General features: G+C 43.8%; 1 protein-coding gene and 1 long non-coding RNA gene across 4 annotated transcripts in view; one reads left to right on the top strand and one right to left on the bottom strand.

Moving 5' to 3' along the window:
* The first annotated feature begins 2,795 nt into the window (after nt 1-2,795).
* The window catches only part of LOC136004686 (uncharacterized), a 31,774-nt gene continuing 9,180 nt past the window's right edge, over nt 2,796-25,389 (top strand). The window contains exons 1-2 of the long non-coding RNA XR_010608572.1: nt 2,796-2,915; nt 20,411-20,448. This is a non-coding gene — a long non-coding RNA (uncharacterized LOC136004686). The remainder of the gene's footprint in view (nt 2,916-20,410; nt 20,449-25,389) is intronic.
* LOC136004685 (protein unc-13 homolog B) overlaps nt 9,295-25,389 on the bottom strand; it is a 218,252-nt gene continuing 202,157 nt past the window's right edge. For 2 of the 3 annotated variants that reach the window (XM_065661417.1, XM_065661416.1), the window contains 6 exons: nt 24,852-24,908; nt 20,135-20,215; nt 19,593-19,740; nt 14,234-14,326; nt 12,988-13,147; nt 9,295-11,811 (listed from right to left, as the gene is read on the bottom strand). In XM_065661417.1, coding sequence (XP_065517489.1) covers nt 11,526-11,811; nt 12,988-13,147; nt 14,234-14,326; nt 19,593-19,740; nt 20,135-20,215; nt 24,852-24,908 — 825 coding nt within the window. In that variant the 3' untranslated portion in view covers nt 9,295-11,525. Of the gene's footprint in view, nt 11,812-12,987; nt 13,148-14,233; nt 14,327-16,849; nt 16,907-19,592; nt 19,741-20,134; nt 20,216-24,851; nt 24,909-25,389 lie in introns of all 3 variants that reach the window. The other variant, XM_065661414.1, reaches the window with a different exon arrangement.

Raw genomic sequence — 25,389 nt, forward strand, 5'->3', positions numbered from 1 at the left:
TGGTCCTGTGGCAGGGGTGTTGGAAATGGATGATCTTCAAGGTCCCTTCAAACCCAAACCATTCTATGATTCTATGGAAGTTATTTGAAGCTGTGAAGAAGAGCTTGCTGGAGGCCCTCTGCAGCACAAGTCAACATGACCTGAAAGAATACTTCTGCTTGATCCCAAATCCAATAACCAGTATGACCTCGGGCATCAGAGCAAGATGAACCAACCAGACATTTAGGAAAAAGGAAGCTTTGTGCCACCCATAACCTGGAGGAGGGACAAGTTCAACCTCTGGTGCTTCACAGGAAAGGTGGAAATAGGAAACATATCTTTCGTTTCAGCTTATTACTAACCAGCTGTTCAGCGGGATGGAGATGGGGGTTACTGCCTGATCCTTCCAGGGCACTTCTGAAGTACTGAAGTGTATGATCTACCAGTGGTTTGTTATGTGACATGTCTTCCTTCTTTGTTCTGGACCTAACTCTGAGCTGATTTGGTCCATGTGGGTTCATTTCAACTAATGCTTTTCTGGTAAACCTGCAGTTAGACAGCATCAGTCAAACCTCTTTTCTTCTCTTGCTCTGAACGCCTGACCTCCTATCACAAGTGTGTAATAAAGTAAGAATGAGTGCCTGGAAACCTCAAACCAGTGAGCATTAGGGATATAAACACTTCAAATGCAGTAACCAACAGAGTGAGATCTGATCTCCACTTCTGAGTGGTTTAGCAGAAAGATGACGAGTATCTTTCTGGGGAAGGTAACAGACGCATCCAAAGCCACTGAGCTCAATGCAGAGTGAACTGGGTGACACACTGTGGTGTGGGTAATGAAGTGGATTAGGTAAAATGATCTAGTGGTCTTTCCTTGGCTCTAATCCTATGGATTTAACATTCACTGCAGTCATAACTGCTTTGGTGGCATATAGGAAAAGGCCGTAACAGTTTGTAGTGAATTGGGCAGATGGTGGGGTGGTAAACTATGAGAGAACTTGTGGGCTCTTCTGTCGCGGTTGATGGCTTTTAAATGCTTGAGAGGACTGCTTCTAAAACTCATGCCAGCCACGCTTTCTGCCAAGTCACGCTTTTCTGTCAATCTTTTAAAGCCACATTGCATGACTCAGATGAAACCCACAGCATGGACAAAATTGGCTACAGCATCAGCACTTGTTTTACTGATGCTCATTATATTGTAAGAATGGTGCTCTGCAGAACAGACATGAGTTATTACCAAGGCTGAGCTATTACTGGTTTGAGAATGGCACCAGACAGACACTGGAGGCTGAGCAGTATCAATGCTGAGGAACAAAACATGTTTCTTTACCTCCCGTCTCATCATCCCACACTGTGCAGAGAAAATGATCAGTGGGGTACCCTCAGGCCACGTTCCCTTCTTGTCCTCTTCCTCTACTTCCCTTTGGTTCAAACCTCGTGCACATGAGCTAAAAATCCCCAGATTTCAGCACAATGCCTGATTGCCACAGTTACTCTGTGTGACACAGGTGAATCCTACAGATTTTCTCAACATCACAGCAAAGGATTGAACACAGAAGAAGCAAAACGTTGAACACAGGCAGAGGCACAACTCACCTTGTCTGTCTGGACAGTAAATGATAGAGGAAATACAAGAGAAAGCCAGTAAATGACTTGACAAGGACAAAGAAGAAAAAGACTTCCCAGGCAAAAGGTATCACCTTCCATATTGCTTGCTGAAAAGCATTTGCTGGCATCACAGCATCTATGAAGCTTAAGAGCCATTTATTACTTAGAGAGACATCTTTTACTGTGAAAGGGCCCAAAGCAAACTGAGGGGGAGATCACCAAAATGCCATCATGCCAATCATCTGGTAATTGCTGGGAAGCATGGCTTACAACCATGGAATTCCTTGGTTCTGCTGGCACAGAAATGTAGGAACCAGGTTTAATGCGTGGGCTCGTGAGTTGACCAATGGAGGGGGTTTGGCTTGTCACCCTGGGGGTGTCGCCCTCCTGTTTCTCCTTTTGCAAGAGAGATCCCGCAGAAAAAATACATCACTAGCCTATAAATCTGTGAAACAGAGCTTCTTCTGGCAGAAGTTTTGCTTTCGTTTCCTTCATAAATTGTCACTTTTGGAGAATTGATTTGACAGTGTGCAGCACTCGCCAGGTGACTGAAGCCTTTGCAACCTCCTTCATTTGGGGAGTAACGGCAGGAGTTCAGTTAATCTGGATTCCAGTCGAAAGAACCAGATGTTTTCCAGCTGTTTTTTCTGGTGCCAGTGTCTAGACTGGAATACAGGCTCCCCCTGCAGAAAAATGTGCAAGGATTGCTCATGCAGTGCTATCAGACCAAAGGAAGGGTGATTTGGAGAAATCAGCTGTGTTACAACAGCTTCACAGACATCACTGAATGTGGTCTCCAACTTCTGCTGGTCGATGTTTTGCTACTTCCAATGGGGAAAAGAGAGACAAGTAGGAAAATGCCTCAAAGACTTCTCATCTGCAGCATGTGGGGGCCGAGGGTATCTGTGAGAGGGTGGGTGGTTTTGTTGAAAAATGCCTCAAAACTGTCCCTGAATCACAGGAGGTATTTGTGCCTTCAGAATTCCCCCCCTCCTCCCAAGGGAATAGCCTATTGCTGCTGCCAAGCTCTGAGAGAAAACCTGGGTTGCTATTGTATGGGTTTATTGCATCCGTGATGGTCATTGTCAGAAACTTCCTCCTTTAATGAAGCAGATGACCTGACCTAGGCTTGACTCCAGGAGCATGAAAATAATTCCAAATAAGGTTCTGCAGCCTGACAAGCTGCTGTGCTCCAGAGAAGGATAAACTGACCATGTTTAGCGGCAACTTGAATTAAAGGAGGCTTTTTGACTCCACCACCACCCACAGCTGCCAAAGGGATACACCTCTCCGCACGTCAAGCTGAGATTAGGAAGGAGGTAATCACAGTAAGTTATGTTTTCTGCTTCTGAAGATGCTGACAGTCAAGGCTGATGTTCCTTAGTTTGCCAGACACTAGTGGGTTACATGAAGGACTCTTGGGAAAAAGCATCCTAGGAAGGGGAGGAGAGGGGAGAGAAGGATTAATACGCTTGTGAGTGCTCCTTTGTTTGCAAACTTCACGTAACTCAAATGTACCTCCCCACAGGTCAGTTCTCAGGGTTGGTAATTATCTGAATCGCAGCCAATAAATGGAAATGTTTCTGGTTGACAGTTGTCATTAGAGGAATCTAGCATCTCAGCAATTGGCAAATAGCTTCCACTGATAAAGGCACTACTAGATGTGGCAACTGACAGGTTTTGTCAGCACACGGTTACAGAGATGATAAAAGCAGGTGTTACTCTGGGTTTGCTTCCGATAAGTGAAAAAATACTGAAAAGAGCAACTCATAAAAACACTGTTGTCCAGTGAATAGCTATTTGCAATTTAAATGCAAAAATAATTTCTGAAACATCAAGAAAACCACATATATGAGAAGCCAAGAAAAAATAAATAAGAATGGGTTAAAGTTCATCAGAGTTAACCATGACAAGGGAGCAGAGAAAATATAAAAGGTCTTTTAGGCACACAGATTGAGAGCACAGAATGCTATGTACTTTGTCATGGCAGAACTTGAGGCTAATACTTTGGTCTCAAAGTGAAAACATTATTGGGCTGGAAGAAGTCTTTGACACAGTTTGTGGTGAGCACTCCAGGCCTGACATCACGCTGAGTGCCTGAGGGTGAGATGAGTATCTCCAAATAAAAGCTTTAGCCTCTGAATCTTATCTGATATTCCTTGAACTTTCAGTATGTTTGCATTATTTATCACTTAGTATTTTATCCTACTGAAATAGACAATGCCACACTTCCTGCACGTCACCTGCAGGCTGCCAGAAACTATCACTCTTCTTTCCCATTGCATCACTGTTCTGATTTTCAGTGTATTTTATAATGCACAGCAAGTGCTAAGAAGCTGAAGCATCTCATGCTCTGGCTTTTGCTCAGCGTTAAGCAGGATTGTGGGTATGGAGGCTCTAGGGTCAGACTGACAGATGTCACCCTGGTCTGGGATTAGGGAGGCACAGTCCACCTCCTGTTCTTCTGCTTGTATTTGATGGACACATTTGGGAGTGAAGAATGTGCTAAGGTGGTTGCAGTGCTGTGGTTCTGGTTTGCTCTCTCATGGTTTCTGGAGATTTTGAGTGTGCTGGATATGATGCTAGAGGATTCCCCTGGTGTTCTGTCCTGGAGGGAAGCAGAGCAGGTGTTCCCAGGGACTCTGCTGTGTTGAAAGCCTGTTTTGTGGTCATGGGTGACTGAGGGACAGGATTCATAGGGACCCTAGGACCCCTTCTGTCGTATGTTCTTTTTCAGGAAGAAGGTGGGCAAGGACAGGCAGGTAAAAAATATCCCACAAAAGAACTTGACCTCAGAGGGACTGCCCATAGAGAAAAAAGCAGCCTGAAACAGAAAACATGGAAACAGAAAGTACTGCAGTATGGTCACGGAAAGTTCAGAGGGCTCAAAATCCTTTGATCCCAAGGACCACTTCCATGCTACATTTCTGGTAGCTCCAAAATGTGGAACTGAAGGCTTGGCTGCAAGGGTCAATTCATCTGTGGAGGTGAAGGTTATGTGGCTGCAGGATAATGTGCAAAATGCATTACACATCCAAGTGACTTCCAACTGTTAAGCTGTGTGAATGGCAGGTAAGGCTTTAGGAGAAGTCTCAAAGGAAAGAATAATAAAAGGAAGGATAGAAAGTGAGACAAAAGCCACCATGGGTTTGGTAAAGCTAGAATGTGCAGGTCCAGCTTGACCCTGGCTCATAAATGATGCCCCAGCTCTATGCTGACAAAGGTGCACTTTTCTGTAAGCTGGCTCTATTGCTTCTGAGATGACCTGGGAGCAGTGGCTGCTGGCAGGACTAAATGCATGAAAGTAAGAGGCATTCGGTTTCATTTGGGAATCAGCTGAAGCTTGTCACAGGCTGCTGCTGGTCATACCTAAATCTACAGACAAATCTGGCAGCTCAAACTGAGGTGGACTCAAAAACCCCATTGCATATAACATCAGATGGAAACTCTTGCTGAAACGGGAGGAGACTGGGGTTAGTGAAAGGACTATGAGGTGACATAATGGAAATGGGCTGAGAAATATGAGGCACCCAGAAAGGCAGCGACTGGTAATGACTTCTTAAAGCTAGTGAAAAGTGATGCTAGAAAGGCTGCATATTAGAGCATAAACAACAAAATTATGCACATATGACTGGAAATGGAAAGCACTGCTTATGAGCAGACATCTAGCTCTTGTCTGGTTTAGCAAAACAAAAATTAGTGGAAATGACTGTTATCCAAGCATCAGGAACTACTGAAGAGCCTTCATTAGGATAAACAATGTGCGGCAAGGACAAGCATTTGTATATTGACCATAAATCACAGGCAGTAACTGAGAAGAGAAGTTTTAAGTGTCTAACAACTGAGGTCCTGAAAAAAATCCTCCAGTGTCCACACTCCTGGTATAAAAGAGGAATTTGGGGGCCCATAGCACAGCCCCTATGGAGGGCTAAACCCCATAGTGTATATTCCACCAGCCACTAGAGAATACTACCAGCCTCCTTAGGCTTATTGCACACATTCACAGACCTGTGTCCAGCATTTTCCCTAGAGGAAGCGGGAGCATAAGAGCAGAAAAGGAGGAAGATGACGTGTCTGGAGGAAATGACATAAGGAGCCTGTCTTTCTCCACTGCCTCCTCCCTCCCTGCTGCTGCCCCGAAGCAGGGAAACTGAATCCTATGCCTGAAGGGCCCAGCTGCCTTCTCAGCCTGTCCTGGTCACTCCCCAAACCCTCCCGTTCTCCCCGCCTTATTGTCTCCATCCATCAACGTGCTAATCTCTTCCAGGAAGATCGATAAACCACCCTCCCCACCTCTGCCCTTGGGTCTCTGCGCTCTCCCATCACACACCCATCCTTTACCATAAAGCCCTTCATATCTCAACATATGCTCACAAGCACGTCAACCCTTTTGAGTCCTGCTATCTCACTTCTCCAATGCATTTTTCTGATGGTGTCACATCCTTGAGTTGGTCACAGCTTTAGAAGGGGATTCCCCAAAGATCAAAACGTCTGTTCAGTTCAAAGCCAGGCTTGCTTGCTTTCTATTCTTAGAAAATTACCTCATGTTTTCAAATAAAGGCCAGAAATAAAAGACTTGTTAGCAGCTTTCTACCATCCATCCAATCTCAGCAGGTGGCTTTTCGTTCTTTCTTGGGTTTTCTCTGAGAACCCCAACTTTCCAAGTTGCAGTAACCTCTTGAACTTCCCTTTTTGGGTTCCTACAAAAGGTCTGTCAGCTGGGAGGTCTGGCATTACAGCTGCTCCTCCAGCATCCTCCCAGTGTCTTCCACTAGCAGCCTGGAAGCTTCTACTGAACTGCTGAGTATTACTCTTAAGATTAGGAGCAAAAGGCTTCCTCCTCGAAGCTGGTCCTCATTTTGCATGCTGGATGCTGTTCTGGTCCTCAGAGCTCAGAACTCATCCATATAAATGGAAAAGGCTCAAAGGAGGGCAAAGATTATCATAGGTCTGGGATAACTGAATAAACGTGGACACCGCAACCTCAAAGAGCAATGACTAAGGTGGAATATGATAGAGTTCTACAGTATCTCTGTTGCCCAAGAAAGAAAAGAAGAATGGAGGGCAACAAGTTAAATTAGTTGAAACCGGGTTCAGAACAAAAGAAGACAGGTCTTCAAGCAAAATCTTATGAATCCACCCTGAAAAGGCACTCAAGGTGGGATAGGAGAAGGATAACTTTAGACTTACTAAAGAGAAACCATGGAGTCAGGAACATTCCCCAAGTTAAAAATTACCAGCACCCCAAAGTGCATCAGCAGGAAGCATCCTTAGTTTACCTTGTTCTTACTCTTCTCTGGACAGCTTCGTGTAATGACTCTTGGAGGCAAGATTTGCACAAGATGGTCTGAAACTGCTTTGCTGTTTCCACCAACCCTGCAGAAAGCCCCAGGCAAGGACAGACCATCAGCAGAATTCACCCATCTGCCTCCAGCATCCAGCTCATCTCTCACCTCCCTCCTCTATGCAGATGACTCCTGGATGGCACAGCAGGCCACTTACACCATTCCTTGCTTGCCATCTTTAACATCATGTTCTTAGAACGACCTTTTCCAATTCAGGATAGCCATTCCCACCCAAGATACATCAACATATGTATGTATTTATAAACTGAGTATTCTATTTTTCACTTAATATATTTATTGTTATATATGTATATGTACATTTGATACACCCAGTGTACATCCTATATCCGGCTGTCCTTTTGAGGAGTGTTCAGATAGAGTGAAGATAGTCATATTCACAACACAGTGTTGTTACAGGTACAAGAAACAGGCTGAGCATTTGTAGCTTGAGACGGAAAGATTTTTCAGGCAGAAAACAAAGTCTTGAAAGCATTACAATGAGTGTAAAACCCAAAAATGAGGCGAGATGGGCAGAGGCTGATAGACAAACGTTACTAAGCAACGCTTACGGAAATCGATCCCATGATTAAGAAGTTCACAAACCCCATTTGCAGGAGAAGCACTAGACTGGGGGATAAGCAGCATACTCAGGAGCCTTGGGCTCCTGGCTCTGCTAATAACAGCCAGACCTCCTACCCTGCCCAGGCCTCTTCCCTATGGTTAAAGATGGTGCTTGCGCTGTGAACAGCTTTTCACTGGTTTCTCTCCACTCCAGTGCTCACTGAAGTGACGACAAGCACGCATACCGATGAATTAGAAACCTGTGTATCATCTAGCTTGGTAGCGAAGTGGGGCTTTAGAGCTGTGCTTTAAGCAACACATCACATGGGATATGCAACCAAACTCAGTAACTTCCCTGTGAGGAGCCCAGAAACAGAAATGCAGCTATGAGCTAGACTGGGAGTTAGCTGAGTTACTTGCATTAGAATAATTTAGGTTGGAAAGGTCTTAGGATCATGGAGTCCAACCACTGCCAAAGCCACCACTAAACCATGTCCCTAAGTGCCACATCTACATGTCTTGAAATACTTTCAGGGACAGTGATTCCACCACTGCCCTGGGAATCCTGTTCCAGTGCCTGAGCACCCTCTTGGTGAAGAAATTGTTCCTAATATACAAACTAACCACCCTCCAGCACAGATTGAGGCTGGTTCCTCTCATCCCATCACTTGTTACCTGGGAGAAGAGACCAACCCCACCTCGCTACAACCTCCTTTCAGGCAGTTGTAGAGAGAGATAAGGTCCCCCTGAGCCTTCTCTTCTCCAGACTGAACCCCTCCAGGTCCCTCAGCCATTCCCCATCACACTTGTGCTCCAGGCCCTTCACCAGCTCTGTTGCCCCTCTCTGGGCCCACTCCAGCCCCTCAATGTCCCTCTTACGGTGAGGGGCCCAGAGCTGAACACAGGATTCGAGGTGCAGCCTCAGCAGTGCCCAGTGCAGGGGGATGATCACTGCCCTGGCCCTGCTGCCACACCATTGCTGGTACAGGCCAGGGTGCCGTTGGCTTCTTGGCTGCCTGGGCACAAGCTGCTCATGTTCAGCTCCATCAACCAGCACCCCCAGGACCTTTCCCATGAGCAGTTTCCAGCCACTCCTCCGCAAGCCTGGATCATTGCATGGGGTTGTTGTGGCCCAAGTGCAGGACCTGGCCCTTTGCCTTGTTGAACCTCATCCCATTGGCCCCAGCCCAGGGATCCAGCCTGTCCAGACCCCTCTGCAGAGCCTTCCTATCCTTCAGCAGATCAACGCTCCCACCCAGCTTGGCGTCATCTGCTAACCTCCACCCAACTGGGACCTCCCCAGTTAGCCAGGGCTGCTGGTACATGATGGAACACTTCCACCAGCTCCCTCAATACCCTGCGGTGGATCCCATCCAGCCCCATAGCTTGTATGTATCTATGGGGTGTAGCAGGTCACTGAATATTTCCCCTTGGAGTTGGGGGGCTTCATTCTGCTCCCCATCGCTGTCTTTCAGCTCACGGGGCTGGGTACCCTGGTCTTATTGTTAGAGGCAAAGAAGGCATCAGGTACCTCAGGCTTTTCCTCATCCTTTGTCACGGTTTACCCCCACATCCGATAAGGATGGAGATTTCCTTCTTGAAGAGTGTTCAGCCTGCCTGGACTCCTTTGCCCATCAGGACAGCCTCCCGAGGGACTGTGTTGCTAACCATGTTACCTAAGGAAAAAAAGCTGTCTCAGATCACAGAAGTTCAGAGACCTGCACTATCATGGAATACGAGTCTCTGAGCTATTTGAGACTGCTGGAAATTGGCAGCAGCCCCAAAAAATGAGGGGGAGTAGTTTACTTGACAACAAGAAGGTTTATTCTCTCATCTCTTCTCAATACCATTTACAGAGTATTAATGCTCGTATCAGATGGAAAGCCACAAATCAAGTTTGACACATAATTATTTTTCTTCACATGCTATCTGTAAAGTAGAATACTTTACAGTATCCTACTGCCTGCTTGAGTCTTCCCACTCAACACCTTCAAGAGGCTACTGGAGTGCAGAGGGAACTTGACTTAAAGGCCAGACAGGAGAAGAAAAGGAAGTAAGTTATTCTTTATGCTTTTCTGCAATGTTGCAGCATGTTATCAAAAGCCAAGAACTTCAGGGAAAGCTGTCAAAGATGGAGTGACCATGGAGGAGAAGGAATTTTCTGACTCAGACCCTTTGCTGGGCATCTACAGCACCACAGAAATACCTATGTACTAAACAAGAGTAATTTGCAAAGATGTAGTAGCAATACCACCCTATGTGATTTAGCAAACTCAGTTACAGTTACACTTCAACAGATGACTCCAAATGCTGCTAAAAGACTTTATTAAAGACTACCAACAGTTCTTGTAACAATGGCACGTACAATGATTCAAAATCATGACAAAGAGCATGGAGTTTTGAAGAGCACTATTATAACGCACCATGGACAACAACAAAGCAGATGTGCCATCTCAGAGCTCTATGAGCAGGCCCATGAAATAGGAGTTACACAGCTGTACAAGTGTCAGAGAAAATAGAAAAAAAAGAAAAAAGGTCATTCAATACACAGTCCTTATATTTATTGACAGTATTACAGTACTTCATGGGCAAGGACTGGCTTGTTCCAGCTGCCCTTTCCAGAGCACAAGGGCAGCTGGAAATAGCAAAAGTATATCCCCAAAGTATCCCCAAAACGATAGGAACCCTCTAACAAACATACCTCAGGTGTAATCACTTCTCCAGACCTTCCTGCTTCTGAATTTTCAGTCAAAAGTTCTGACCTCCCTGCTATCACTTTGCTGAGGACAGTGTTTTGTTTTGCAAGAAAACAAAACAAGGATGCTTCTTTAAGACAGTGCAAAAATATTTTCAATGGTATAGTTAAAACACAGATTAATGACAAACAGCACAGATCAACTGCAGCACGGTCAACAGAGACTTCAAGATAAACCAAATGGACCTGCTGCTCTTTGACCAGCACTCCAGACTGAGTGCTTGCAGAGGGGAGACGTGCTGATCTCTCCCAAGCAAGCCATCATTTCTGGGTTCATAGTGAGGAATGGTCTCAGCTACTACAGGATAACAAAATGCTACAGAAAGCCTGCAAGTATTAAATTATCCAACCCTATGTCAAATAACTAATGAAAGAGTATCTAAGCGGAAAAAGTGTATAGCAGCCATGCTATTTGTCATGGCTCTAATGTTGTTCCCTTCCTTACCGTGTCGGTCACGGTAGCCAAAGTGTGACCTGCAGAGTTCAGCAGCTTACAGCAACCCCGTGGTGATGCAGATTTCCCAGCAGCACATGGGGATTTATATTCTTCGAGACACACAATCTAATTACAATAGCAGGGCAGCTGCAGTCTGCTCCTGCTGTTTTGTCTTTGCAGCTTTTGGGTATGAGATCTTAGGGCCCTCTGCACTTGTCCAACTGATCTCACCCATGCTCACAGCAGCACATCCATGGTCATTTTCATCTGGTGTGCATCTTCAGAGCAATTTACAACTTATTTTGTAAGCAGACGTTGAGGTGTCTGCATATCATATTGGGACATTGGTATAATCTGTGCCAGAACATCCACTGGCAGCTGCACAGTACAGAAATTCAGTGAGAGATAACTGTGATTTGCTAAAGCCCCAAATCATTCTTCTTCTCCCAATTTCCACACAGTTGTGTGTTTGTATCATAGTGCGATTATGTAGAACCTTTTCAACATCTGCCAACTTCAGAGGATAAAATCACAGTGCTGCATATCAACAAAACCCAGCATACCCAGCCTCCAATATAAAATAATTTATATATGCAAAGCAGAATTCGCATCTTAAATAACAAGAGACTGTCTCATTCTCTATGGTGTCTTAACCCAGCTACTAAAAAATAAATAACTCACATCAGACTGATGGGTTTGTTTCCTGTACAGCACACGTGCGCTATCAGAGCTGACAAAGACAACAAGAAAGAAACTTTTGTGATTAATAAAAGAGAATTGTTGAACACTTGCACATATTGGCACAAGGCAGAAGAGAAAAGGGGGTACTACACAGCTCAGCTCAGGTGCCTTCCTCTGTGGAGCGGGACTCAGATTTCAACTTTACAAATTCTCTGGCAACTTCATCATTGGTTCTTTGAGAGAGAATTCTCAGGATCGTAAGTCCAGTATCATCCATGTGAATCCTGCGCCCCAGGGGGCACCAGCAAGCACAGCTTCCTTTGTCCGCTATGTCTCTCAGCTGCATCACTGCTATCCCCAGTACCCGGTCCTCCCGAGCAAAGCAGTAGTCTTTCACACAGACTTGGAGCTCATAAGCATCAGGACCATCTTCATTTCCCAATATGCTGAAAAACACACACAAGTTTACTTACAGTTTCTCATAATGTATAAATTACTCTGCAAAATAAAGGTGTCAGCAGCTGGCTAGAGTGCTTTGATGAGCCACAGAAAACTCCTTTCTACAGAAAACCCTGGTCAGAGACAGAGAAGTAAAAAAAAGAACGCATATGGGCATTTCTGTTGGTTTACAGCCGATATAGACAACCTGTCTAGTTAAAAACAAGAAATGAACAACCCCTATCAAGTTGCCTTTTCATGTGCGTGTGTTAAACTGTGAAATAAGAGGAGCAGAGAACATTAAAGCCATGCTAACAGATCTTCAACTCAGATGACTTTAAACATTTTTGCTTCTGTTAAGGGTTGCTTCATTTCAATAATTAATATTTTAATTAGATGAAGTCTTTGTTAAAGATTCAGAACCTTCCATTAAAGCAAAAGCTAATAAAAATACATCCCCAAGCCCCTCTGAGGGCTTTAATTTCTAAAATTAAAAGAATAATTTTAAAAGGGCAACAAAAATCCCTTCTCTTAGAGGAAGCCTGTCAAAGAAAAATTATATGTATGGTCCCTCTCCCCCGAGATGTTTACAGTCTTTTGCTGTTCATCTCTTTTCCTCTCATTCTTAATGTACAGCTGGGTGAGCATTACTCTGTAGCTCCCTTTGTAGAGCCTTCCAAGAATGAAGATGCCTTTGTAATAATGAAAGTCAAATAAGCAGAGTTCAATACTCCGCGTTAAGAGGTACTTCAATTTTAGCAGTGCAACTTACTACCAGTTCCAAGGGCTGAAGCACTTGTTCCCTGGAAACAAGTTCAGAAAGCACATCCCACAGGTCAAGTTGGGATAAAAACACACATTAATAATAAAAGAACTAAAAATATATAATGAACTTTTAGCCTCAACTCTTACCAATAAAAGTTCATTAAAATGATGGAGCACAGTAAAGTAGGTTCATAGATCATGCAGTGCGCTTCAGAAGGCAGGCAGAGGATGCTGCTGATACAAAACAGACCTCAGCATCCTACCCACATTTCCTGCCAAGACATTGAAGACTGGCCAAGCTACTGGTTCATGTACTCTTCTGAGTCCCAAGCAGGCTGTCTGTAGACTCTGGAAAACCTTCTCTGCCCTCTGCACCTGGGCTTGCTGTGTCAGATCCCCAAGCTATTTTTCACACTTACAAGTGAAAGGTTTCATTGTATTTGGGAGCCCAGTTGTTGCTCTTTGACTTGGTCGTGAACTTCCTCTTCTTATCACTCTGTTGGGGCCCAATCATGGTGATTTCCACAAATGGACGGAACATGCCAGACGTCTGCCACTTCAGGTCATTGGCTGCCACAACTGGAAAAGAGAGTCACAACCTGGTTTACAGTAAATACTCATTTTTCCCCATTGCTCTGGACACCTTTCCAGTCTGCTTCTAATTTCTTGTTTCAGAGGACAAAGTCCAACTCCAGGCACACCGGTGCCCCCGACACACATGGGCAGGACTTCTTTGTAATATGAAGATACACTTTTTTGCTCTAATTTAAGTTCTGTGATGGGCATTAAATGTTTGGGACAGGACTTAGCTTGTGCCATATGCATAGTCAAGACACTAGTCCAAAAAAACAGGTATTCCCACAGCTCTGGGCAGGCTGCCCTGCCAGTTCAGTGCTTGGGTCTACATTACATATGGAATGAGATAAAAAGGAGGGTGGTGGGCATTTTGGCAGATGATAGTAAAGTCTGTGTTGAAAAGGAAAATGTGACTGAAGGTAAGAAAAAGCCCATGAGTGGTCCCGGAGCCCAAAATTATTAGCTCTTTAATTCTCATTCACTCTCTCAGGTCACTGCAGGGAACAGACTGAAGCATGGGAAATGGCTCTGAAAACCAGGTTTTACACTGCAGTGTAGATTTAACCAGAATAGAGGCCTGAAGAGCTATTTATATAAATCTTTAGAGGAAACTAAAGTAGTTAAATATGCTGTATCCAAGCAAAGGAGATGAAGAAGGAAGAGGAAGCCTGGGATGAATCACTGCTTGGGTTATTTTCAGAGCAGCTCTTCAGGGACCAACATGGCCTTCAGGATGGGGAAGAGGAGCTTCTGAACTGTTACTGGCTCTGTGATCTCCTGGTTTACACTGAGCAGTTTCGCAACATCACCCTGTCCTTCTGCCCCCGTTCTCTGCAGCACAGGCTAAACTGTGGCGCCTGGTGGCAGGCATCATCTGATTTTTGTTTACTTCATATATCATTGCCAATAAACAACAGGACAGTACATTGGTCTGTCACTGGCTGGACAAGTTCATTTGCTGTTTCTCTCCATGTTCCTGATATAAAACAGAGAAAACAATGAGCTAACACAGAAATACAACGACTGCCAACTGGAGATTTTCCCCAGTGCAGTCACAGAGCCTGAGCAGCAACACATGCCTTGCCATACCTTTCACTGTGACCTTGTGTTCACCAGTTCCGGGGTGGGTATACAGGTCGATCTGTATAGACACTTCCCCCACAGGATCATCCACACCAGAGCCTGTTAGAAGAAAATTGATACCTCCTGTGCACACATGGATTAATGTTTATGGGCACCCGTCTCTGGTTTATGGCCTCAGCAAGGCAATATAGTGTTTTCACAGCACACCCTCCATAGTCAGCTTTTCAGTCTACACTGATAAGGTAACATTAATGCAAGATAACATCAGGCTTGCATGCCCAACACGTGTAAACACTAGCATTTTTTGCACTCTACCATGAAGATCACATCCTATTGAGAATACTAGTAAGAATTTTAACAGAATTTAAAAGACCTAAAGCTCAACAAACGACCCTCATAGACAGCAAGGATTTTTCAGAGGCTCCAACCAAGCTATTGTGTGTACATGCAGGCATTCCAGTGGTGGGCATTGGCATTCCTGTCCACTTGGAGGAGAAGGGAGGATGAAAAAAAACAATGAAGCAAACAACAAACAAACAAACAAACAAAACAAAACAAAACAAAAAAACAAAACACACCAGAGAGAAAGTTTAGGAAAAAAAGACAAATACGTTAGAGATTTATATGGAGCCATTGTGCAGTTTCACCTTTCAGGAACCTTTTTCCATGTTGTACATCAGCTACAAGTTGTTGCCCTGACTGCCTATCTACTTACCCTTGGAGGTTAATAAGAACCCCTTCACTGTTGCACATCAAAAAAGATGAGAGAGAAGCACTCAGAACTTGCATATTTATTTCCCTTCATCAATAAGCCAGGGAGAAAAAAAGATGTAGCTTCACAGAGGAAATGGTAGCATGTTGTAACAGAGGGAGAAGATTTCATGAACCTTACAATTTGTGTATCACAATGTTTTCAACCTTTTAACTTTTCATCATAATTATCAAGCAAAATGTGGAAATGACATTTTTTTTCTGTGCAGGAAAGTCAAGATGTCACACAAATTACAGAAGATGGCTTTGCAAAATGAAAATTAAGCTTTGATAATAAGATAGTGTGATTGATTTTGCTTTCTCTTCGACAACTATCTGACCTCAGGTTAGCAATGATGTTGTAATTGGGATACCTACAGGGTAACTGAGTACCTACTAATAGCAATGTTATTTTGTCAATTTTGAGGCTGAGACATATTATTAAGTGAAAGAATTGATGCGTTTGAAACTGAAGGAGCTTGAAGGATAAAATTAAATAAACATTTTGATTAGACAGATCTAACGAGTCACTTTTCACAAGAACATCCTGCAGGCAGCAAAAACAGTCATTCAAAAAACAAAAGGTTGAGAGCTAATCTGTGTAATTCTCTGAAGAGAATTACATGGCATGGAACTGTAGGCAGTGAAAGTCACATTAATATACAAAGATCTGAGCAACCAAAACAGAACCTCAAATTATTATCTTAGGGTAGATCCTCATTCTTGACCTGAGTACAACAGCCTCTAGACTAATATTTGCACTGTTTTCTCCCTGCTTAGAAGACCAGTGCTCCTTCTTTTCTGTATATAAAGCACAGAGCTTTGAAATGGGAAAGCTTAATTAGTGACCTGACCCACCTGATAGTGTGGGTCTATCACACTGTTGGCATTTTCCATGTGAACAGACAAGGTTATCAACAGTATATAACAACTTTATCAGGCTACATCTGCAGAAATACCAGCTGTCAAACACTCAAGTCTTAATTACACTAAAGATGTAATTAAGAGGTTATAAGGGAGACACTGATGCTTCAGAGCACTGACAGTGGAATTATTGCATTACCTTTGAGGGTGTAAAGATATAGATTTCTACCTTCATTCTTGTCTTTTCATACAAAAATCTTGTTCTATGAACTGAAATGCTCAGAGACAAAAATACTTCTTGTAGATGGCCAGCGAAAAACATTCTGAGCTTGTATAGATGCATACACATGATTGCACATTCAGTGACAAATTGATTTAAATCTTGGCATGGAAGTCTCATTGGTATTGCAATACTGGAAGGTGAAACTGCAGAACTGAGCTCGTGCAATGGGTTATAGATGCTATTTCACCTAAGATAACAGAAAGACTTCGGACAGCAAAAAATAAATTGAGAGATGAAACACAAGACAACTTAATTTTTTAGGGCTCTCCTGAGCACCCAGACTTTTAATTGCCCCCTCTTCAAGCCAGATGGTTCAAGCTTGGCCATAACCTTGAGTGCATATCAGACAGGACCATGTGTTACAGTAGCCTGTCTCAGCAGACTATATGCATGCAAGTCCAAGATTTGAAACAGCATTACACAGCCCATGGTAAAGGGTAGGGGAACAAGTCCATGGCATCTCTCAGAAAACAGTCCATTTTCAAGAGCTTTCATATCCCATTAATAAATCTCAAGCTTAGAGACAGGCTCTCAGGCAAGGTACAGACTTCTAGATAGCACAATCTGTGACTGTGGAATGCAAGCATTTGGTGAAGGTTCACTTCTACAGGGAGCTATGGGGAATGGGTCTCTTTGGAAAAGGTTTCTGAGCATGGGCAGGATGACTTCAAAAGCAAGGCAGTTGGGTAATGTTGTTAGGGTAACAACATTAGTCTTGAACATACCCTTATCTGGAAGAACGTCCTCATTAGCGGTAAATCTAATACCTTTCCCATCATGCACTGAGACATGAATTCAAAAGGCAAGAAGTGAGCAGGACAGAGAGAGAAGAGTACGAATTACAATCCAATTAGTGTTGTCACTTAAACAAATAAAAGACAAATATTCTTGCTCTTAATAGACAAAATATCTTTTTAGATCTTCAACACCAACACAGGCTCTGGAGAGCAAGGTTGTCTGCAAGTAAGGGATTGTCTGGCTTAAATCAAGAACAGAATGTGTGCTGGCACAACTGAACCACAAGCCGTGACCCAACTTTGCAGAGCAAACATTTAACAGCATAGTGCTATAGAATCCTGCTCAGTAAGGAAGGCAGGGCAATAGCTGCCTCACTAGCTGGAAGATGCAATCATTGAGCAGTGAAGTAAGAGAGGCAAACAGTCAGCATTTAAATATTTCCACATGCAGCCCCCCATATGCTTGTGAAAAGCTTGACTCATTCAAATCTCATCTGTCCGACAGCTCTGGTAAGCACATGTCAGTGTAAATACTGTTCCTCAAACCCGTGTACAGATCTCCAAACCAGCCTGCCAACTGGGGTTACTAAGGAAGTGTGTGCAGCCCCAATCCCAGGAGCAAGTCATGCCTTTCTCAGACACATTCCATCATTGATGCTATAGAAATAAGGTGGTGTAGCCGAAGTCTTCTGTTCCCTAAATGGGGTCCAAAACTCTCAAGCTACTAATGTAGAAGATGATGGCTCAGACTGGCTCAGACCCATTATCTGTCTTCTAAAGTGGCTCAGATCAGCCCCCCAAAAATGTCATCGGTCAGCTATGAGATACAGTGGATGACCTTGTAATGAGTGCGTCTTGTGTCCTAAAGCTAGAGCTTCACCCTAAGTTGAAAAAAACCCCACCAAACCAAAACAAATAAACAAAACCAACCCTACGACCCTACACACTTCTGTGGCAAGCCTGTATATTCCTGTTGCTCTTAGCTCATGTTCAATTATCTTTTGGCATCTGATAAATTCACCCTCAATCGAGTGTTACAGTCAAATAATACGTTGCATAAGGATGTTTTCTTAAACCAGCTTTGAATTTGCCACTTTTCAGCTTTAATGGAGCAACTTCTTCCTCTAATTTTAAGCACTCCTGACTGTAGGATGGAATGTAGAACAGCAGTGCTGCACATGTCCTTGTATCTTGGCTCATCACAACAACATAATAGGATCCACATACAAACCTAGCTTAAATTCATGGTCTGGATATATAATGGGAAACATTCACCATAGAGCAGCAAAGATTGAAAACACACTGCTCACACAAGTTCCCTGTTAAAAAGTGTAGCTCTAATGGCATCAGCCAAGTTCCTGGAGTCTCCCGTGGATGTGGCAGTCTTTGACATGTCTGGCCACTGGATGTCATCGTTGCTCTGCTGGGACACAGCTAGAGGACCACTCTCTCAAACGCAGGTACTGACTCTTCAATGTTTTATGCAGTATGCTTCAGCCTAAGCAAGAATATATTGTGCTGCTAAAGGCAGGGATGATTCAGTCCCTCAGAACTGAATGCACGTTTTTAACTTCAGAAACAAACCTTGCTTTGCTCAAGAACTCTCAGCGATTTCTCCACTGGTTGGGGAATGCCAGTATCAAAGAGTCATTTGCACGAGGGAAAATTGTGTTGTCTTGGAAGTGCTTTCCCCTTGATTTAGGGATCAGTGTGACAGTATGCTGACATAGTTAGTACAGTTTGTGGGGTCAACAGGTCTCATGGGCTTGGAAGGACTGAAGGAAAAAGTACCCCAAGCAAAAAGATGGTAAAAAGACACCTCCATGGAGCTGAATGATTTTGCTGCTGGGATGTAGTAGTCCAATGCCAAAGCTTGTATTTAAACGCCCTGAAAACCTAAAATATCAGTTTCAGTTTTGATCTAAACTTTAATGGATTCTGTCCTCTCTTCTTGAAATCAGTGAGACTCAGTCAGCCACTAACGGTCCCTTACTGATGGGACCAAATTATTCTGTACAACTATCTCGAGATGTTTACATGAAAGCAATGAAACATAGAGACAATTAACTGTTTCCCCCTTGCAGGTCAATGAAATAGCACCATTCTCATGGCTTCCCAGAGAGCTAACAAAGAACTCCAGTGACCCAACCCAGCAGCTTATTAGTATGCTGTGATGATTTGTAATCATCTAGCTCACACACATCCTGTATTGGCTGCAGAAAAATAGTGCCTTCGTTGCTCTCCTACGAGACTTTTCCATTTACAGACAGCATGTAGCTCTGTGACTCATCACTTCCCTGTCAATCAGGACTACACAGGCTGCTGGCAGAAGGCCTGTGACACAAGCACCAACTAGTTTCTGTGGTGGTGTCTTGCTGAAATGATTTCTCACACCACTGTGTAAGCCTCAGTACAGTAACTTCAAATTCCATTTCAGTCACCCACCCACATTAATTCATGAAACGTGACTGTTAAGTGAGGATTGCAGAAAAAAGGACCAAAAACACTCCAGCCCCTATGCTTCATAAATTTCTGCTCTTTCAAAATGTAGTTGAGTGGGAAATAACCCCCTTCTCCTCCACTTCTTCCCAGTTTCAAAAGCTCTGAACTGTCACGTTTCCAGAAACGTTACTGCCAAAAGCACTCTACAAACTGGCAGTACAAGACAGAGTAATTACAAACAGAGCAGACAGCTCCATTGAACTTTGCCAACAACACAAAAGAGCCTTACCCTGAGCTGTCTGAGTCTGGACAAAGGTTTTGATGAGAGTGTCTGTGGTCTGAGTGTAGAGAGAGAGCGCGTATCTAAGTGACTGCAGGTCTGGACTCTTCTCCAAGAAGGTTTTCTTCAGTCCATTCCCACCAGCATGGAAATATTGCTAAGAGTAAAAAGGAACAAGCAGAAAATGAGGACAAACTGCAACCAATAACCAGCATTTACATGCTACTTGTGTGTGTGGATGGGAAAGAGCTGGAAGAAATTCACAAAACAGCTTCTGTACTGGAAACCCAGCTCTTAGACCAACTGATACCTATGACTCATGGCTTTCCTCTTCCAAAGCACTATATAAATATGCTGGCTCCAAGTATGCCTATCACCTGAGTCTACTCAGGTGTACACAAACATGGCAGTATCACTCACTTAGAGCCTTTATCTCTGTAACTGCAGGAACAGATTCCAGCCATCTCTTGAACTGGCACAAGCACTATCCTTCCAAACAGTATTTGGGGATGGAGCAAGGGAATGACTGAGACAGAAATGGAATCACTTACTTTGATCGTATCCAGTGCCAGATCCAAAACAGCACACTGCTTTGGAGTGAGACTCCTAGTTTCTTCTCTCACCATATGATCCTGTGAACAGCCATTATATTTGACATGAGCATGCTGACAGAGACTAAAGCAAAAGGAGCCCTCTGTTATCATCACCTTCTCTGGATTCATGCTGCGGCATTAATTCAGCTGTTTAAGGAACACTTAATTGAGTCTCTCAGAATCAATCATTATACCTTAACTTGAAAATAAACCCACTTTCTCTGTTTCTTGCAGGTACAGAAGACTGAAATAAGGGAAGGAACCAGACAGAGGTAAGCAGCAATTTAAAATCATTTTGTCTCCTAGAAGACCCAAATAGGAGCTTTTGCCTGTACCTGTTATTCTAGAGCAGCTGCAACAAGCTCTTAAAAAACCCACTTAAATCAACAAATTCTCAGAACCAGATACTGGGGAAAGCTGTTACATGTTGTTTGTGGATTTTCTAAATTCTTTCATCTGCAAAGGTAAGTAATATATCATTGGTGTAGAGAAAGAAAAACAAACAAGCAGCATGTTCTAGAAAACCCCTTTGCTAAAGGTTTTTCCCATTAAGACCCACCATCTCTAATAGCAAAGAGCTAGGAATCTCTTGGCAAGGAATTCCTTTTCTCGCAGTGAGAGTATATCCCTATCAGACTCCTGCCTGATCACGAGGATGTGCCATCCTTTGGTTTTTCACTGAGCTCCTTCTTTCTGATGCTAAGTCTAGGTCTCAGGGAAAACCGGCACATTTCATAAGTCAAAAGCTTTGCACAAACCCAAATTCTCTGTGAGCTGCTGTAGGGTCAGGCCAGCTGACTGCAGCATGGGTGCTGAAGTATTCATGAAAAAGATCCAGACAAATCAGGCAAAGGCTACTTATCCCTATTTTAAACATGTCATGGCCTCTGATATGAGATACTTTCCAGGAAACACGTCTAACTTGTTTTGAGTATAGCATGCCTGCATGTGGCATCATGTGCGCGTTCCATGCTGATAAACCTGCTAGCTATCTGGCTGCCTGGTGATTCTTCACATCGCCTGGTGCTGTTCCCATTCATTATCCACCTTGATCCATCTCTTGCCTGACGGAGATGGATCTCACTGCAGTCTAGGTTCAGTGCTAGGCATTTGCCATCCTTCTGACAGACATCTAGCTAGCACCTCTTCACAGTGCTGCTTTAAAGTGTACAGAAGATGTCTCTCAAGTCAGCAGTAACTCAGACAAGTTTGCACCATCCTTTCTTGAATAGTACAGCCATGCCTCAACTTGCCTCCTTCCCACACACAGGATTTTCCTGGTCTGGGGACCTATGTGCAACGGCAGAATACTCTGTAAGTCGCAAGGATTCTTCTATTGCGGCAAGCTGTCCTTAGGGGAGCAATAGCTCACCTCCCTCTTCTTTGTGAGCTGGGAGTAATTCAATTGAAGATGATGTGGCTTCACACTTGAGTACACAGAGGGTAAAACATTCTTTTCACTGTCTGACAGCCAGATTAAGCTCACAATGAGACAAAGTCCAAGGCCATGTTCATGGGAGAGGCCAATTTAGACAGGGTAGCCGTGTCCCCAAGGCAGAGTGACTTTCATGTCTGCTGAAATTACTTTCTAGGTCTGCCTGCCAGATTACCCACAATGTGATAGAAACCAGGTGGTCAGCATTTTTCTCTTTAAACACCTACAGAACTCATTCAGCCCCACTTTGAGTGGTCACACCGCCCAGTGCCCATGCTCTCAATGCACATGTCACTGCTTTCTAAGAGAGTTTCTGAGTGCCATATAGTTCAACACATTATGTAAAGATAACTCAGTGACTGGACTGGTAATGCCTGCACCTACACAGAGGAGCCCACAACTGTCATTCTCTTTGTATCTGTCCTCTCCAAATCCCAAACTGTTCCTGACTGCACAGACCCTGCACTTCCCAGATTGCCAGCCAGGAGCAAGTCACAAATATTTATGCCAAATAATTATGCAACTTCAAGCAGAAGTAGTAAAAAAAAACCCACAAAAGTTAAAACATCTTTTCCTGGTGTCTCAGACTCATCCTTGTGCTCTCCACGGGTACTCTCAGAAGAACCTCTGTGGTCAGAGCTTACCCTGAGGCAGTGCAAGGGAGAGGAAGCTGCGGCTCCCTGCTCCAGCAGCTGGCTATTAACCAAACCAAGCAGAAAGAGTTTGATAATAAACGGGAGGCAGGTATGTGGCATGAAGTTGCCAGGTTTATGGTGGGTTTTCTGAGGGCTTTAAAATACAGCGTGAAATTGATTCATCATTGGGACAAGAGCCTGTCCTTGTTGGGTCTGTCAGTCTCAGTTTTTCATCTGAGTTATCTAGTTCACAACAGCTCTGTGTCCCCCTCTTCTACTTCAGACAAATAAAGCTTAAAATCCACCCCATAATTTTCCCAGGCTTCCAGTGGAACTGCAAAATGCACAGGGTGGGGGTGTGGGGGGTGTGCTCTGCAGAGCCATTTCATTTACTCGTGCCTTCCCTGTTAGCTTGTATGTGCCTACAAAAACAAAAGAGTAAATATATATACATATATCCACAATGCTTACACAGACACAAACAATTTACACTCCTGGAACACCTTTACTCTTCTGGAAATTTTTGAACTCAATATTAGTTCACACCATCTGTCTGAACTAAATGTCCACAAAATTCAGGTGGTAGAGTGTTTTCACACTCTATGTGGCTCTCTTGCCACATATAAAATCCTGTGTACCTGTGCTGCTGCAGTCCTATATGTGGATATGCAAAGAAAGGCTTGAACACACACCAGGGCTTGCCTGATTTGCCTGATTACGTGCATTTCTAATAATGCAGTGCAGCGTTATTGAAGCTGAGCTTTATAGTAACTGGAGACAAGCTGCTGCTGAGGGGTGGCCTTCATGACCAATGGAAACCCACAAAGCTTCCAACTCATTCCTGGCAAAAGGCACTTTTTACATGTTAAGAAATTCCAGTAATGAGAAAATAGATTAGAAGTAAAAGATAACGGTGAATGTCATTGGCTATGCCCAAGAATGCAAGCAAGCCACGGGAACTTGTAACCTGTGCTCAAACTTGTGCTTGTAACCTAGATGAAACGGAGCAAATTCAGAGCTCTCTGACATGAGACATGAACACAGAAGGCAGGGATGGCTTCTCTTTCCCCAAATGCTGGATTCTTGCTGATTTTTTCTGAAAGGGGATGCAGGCACTTACAGGAAAAGGGAGTCATGTTTGGAGGCAGTGGTCCAGCTCCCACTCTCCCAGGCTGGCTGCACAGCTCCTTGCTCCCCATTCCTTCCATAGAAGCGACAGAGAACATTGCAAGCACAGGAAGTGGTGGAGGTAGTGAAATCCTTGGGAGTCACCAGTTAAGACAGCCTGGCAGTGGGAGTGCATGGGGCTGCCCCCAGCACAAGTGATGGCTATTCCCCTGGGGAATCTACTCGAAGGTTTGCCTCATGTCAGTGTTAACTGCTATGTAACAGCCTCAAAATGCAGCTGGAGAAAATGATTGTGTGTGCATCTAATGACACACCTGCATGTCCAGATCACTTACTAGGATTGCTAATAAGCACTAAATGAGTTATGCACTGTCCTGGCTCATAAACATGCAAGTGATGTACGGCTGCTGGGCAAGGGAAATGGGAAGTCCTATACAGACAGCTGTAATAAGTGCACAAGACAAAAAATAATTATGGGAGAAGATGAATGCATTTTGAAATTGCACTAATCACTTTGGAGAATGCCCTTTGCTGTGGGAAGATTTCGTTGATCACACTCTGAGACAGAGTTCACATTCAGCTCAGTCTTCCTTGCAGCACTTTGCACAGTTTGTGCCCTGTGACACTTCAGATTTAGTGCTCCTCTTGCACAATACCTGCTGTGTAGCACGAGTCAAACCACAACACAGTGCAATCTGAATGTTGTAAGGTGTCCCTATTTTCATACCATTCCCGTTGTGACCAATGAATTAATGCTTGATTAGGTTAGATGAGGTGGCGTGCACTTAGTAATGCTCATGTCATGCACTGTCACGTCATGCATTGTCAGAACACATCAACATAGCCTTCATGCTAATTGCCAGCTTGCCTGCAAAGACAGCCCACACAGAAGGAATTTACAGACACGGGCTCTCTTCCATAAGCAACAGCTATTTTTTTGTAACACTTCATATAATTCATTAATAGCTAGCACAATCATCTTTCTGACCAATTTCTCATTACTGGGATCACATAAGGGACTCCCTCTTATCTCCTACATGGAGATACAGAAGAACTGGCCAGATAACTTAATATCAAGAGCCCAAGGCCAAGCAAGATGGCTTTTGGAGCAACCTGGTCTAGTGGAAGGTGTCCCTGCCTGTGGCAGGGGGTTGGAACTGAATAAGCTTTAAGGTCCCTTCCAACCCAAACCAGCCTGTGATTCTCTGAACTCTGCCCTTTTAATTTTAAATTGATATAGGCCAAATACTGTAGCTACAGAAGAAACTACTTGGATAATTAAACTCACAATAAAATTTAACAGTTTAACACAATACTAATGTTAGCAGAATGCATTTAAATGCACATGGTTGCATTTAAAGGCATTTCTCTATGACTGCATTCAGCAACAAAACACTGGAAGCACAGGACATGGTACATGCTACTACACTTCCATGCTTACACACATGACGTTAACACAAGCCATGCAGAACAATACCTTCAGCTTTGACAAGTGTCCCAGTTCCTTAGCAGCACTGAAAATCAACTGTGTGCCCTATGATTGCAAGAAGTTAGAAAAGAAAGGAGGGTGAAAAAAAGATAATAAACAAGCTTTGCATATTTTTCCTTTGAGCAAGTCAAGTCGGTTCATAGCTAGAACTTCATATAACCACCCCAAGGCCAGCCACAACTCAACTCCTTGCCAGTTTATTACCTAATATAAAACCTGGAATTTCTGTGGATACCACATCAAGAGCTATTTTGGTGCACAATATCATGCTAACTGGTTCACTCTTGCTTACAGCAGCCACCCATTTAAGCAGGATGTGCCTTCAAATGGAAGGCACAGGCTAGGGGTGAAGTCAGTGTGCTGGCTTCGTCTCCAAGTGCTTCTTTGGATTTCAAGTCTACACAAGCATGAAGACTGGCCAAAGCAAAAAAATCACACAACTGATGACAATATCTCTATAGAAGTAGAGCCCAACCACTGGGGTGGGAGTAAGCACACATGAGATCAGAAACGGAACTGGATGGCA

Source organism: Lathamus discolor, chromosome Z, assembly GCF_037157495.1.
Source record: "Lathamus discolor isolate bLatDis1 chromosome Z, bLatDis1.hap1, whole genome shotgun sequence".
In the NCBI taxonomy this organism is placed as follows: domain Eukaryota; kingdom Metazoa; phylum Chordata; class Aves; order Psittaciformes; family Psittacidae; genus Lathamus; species Lathamus discolor.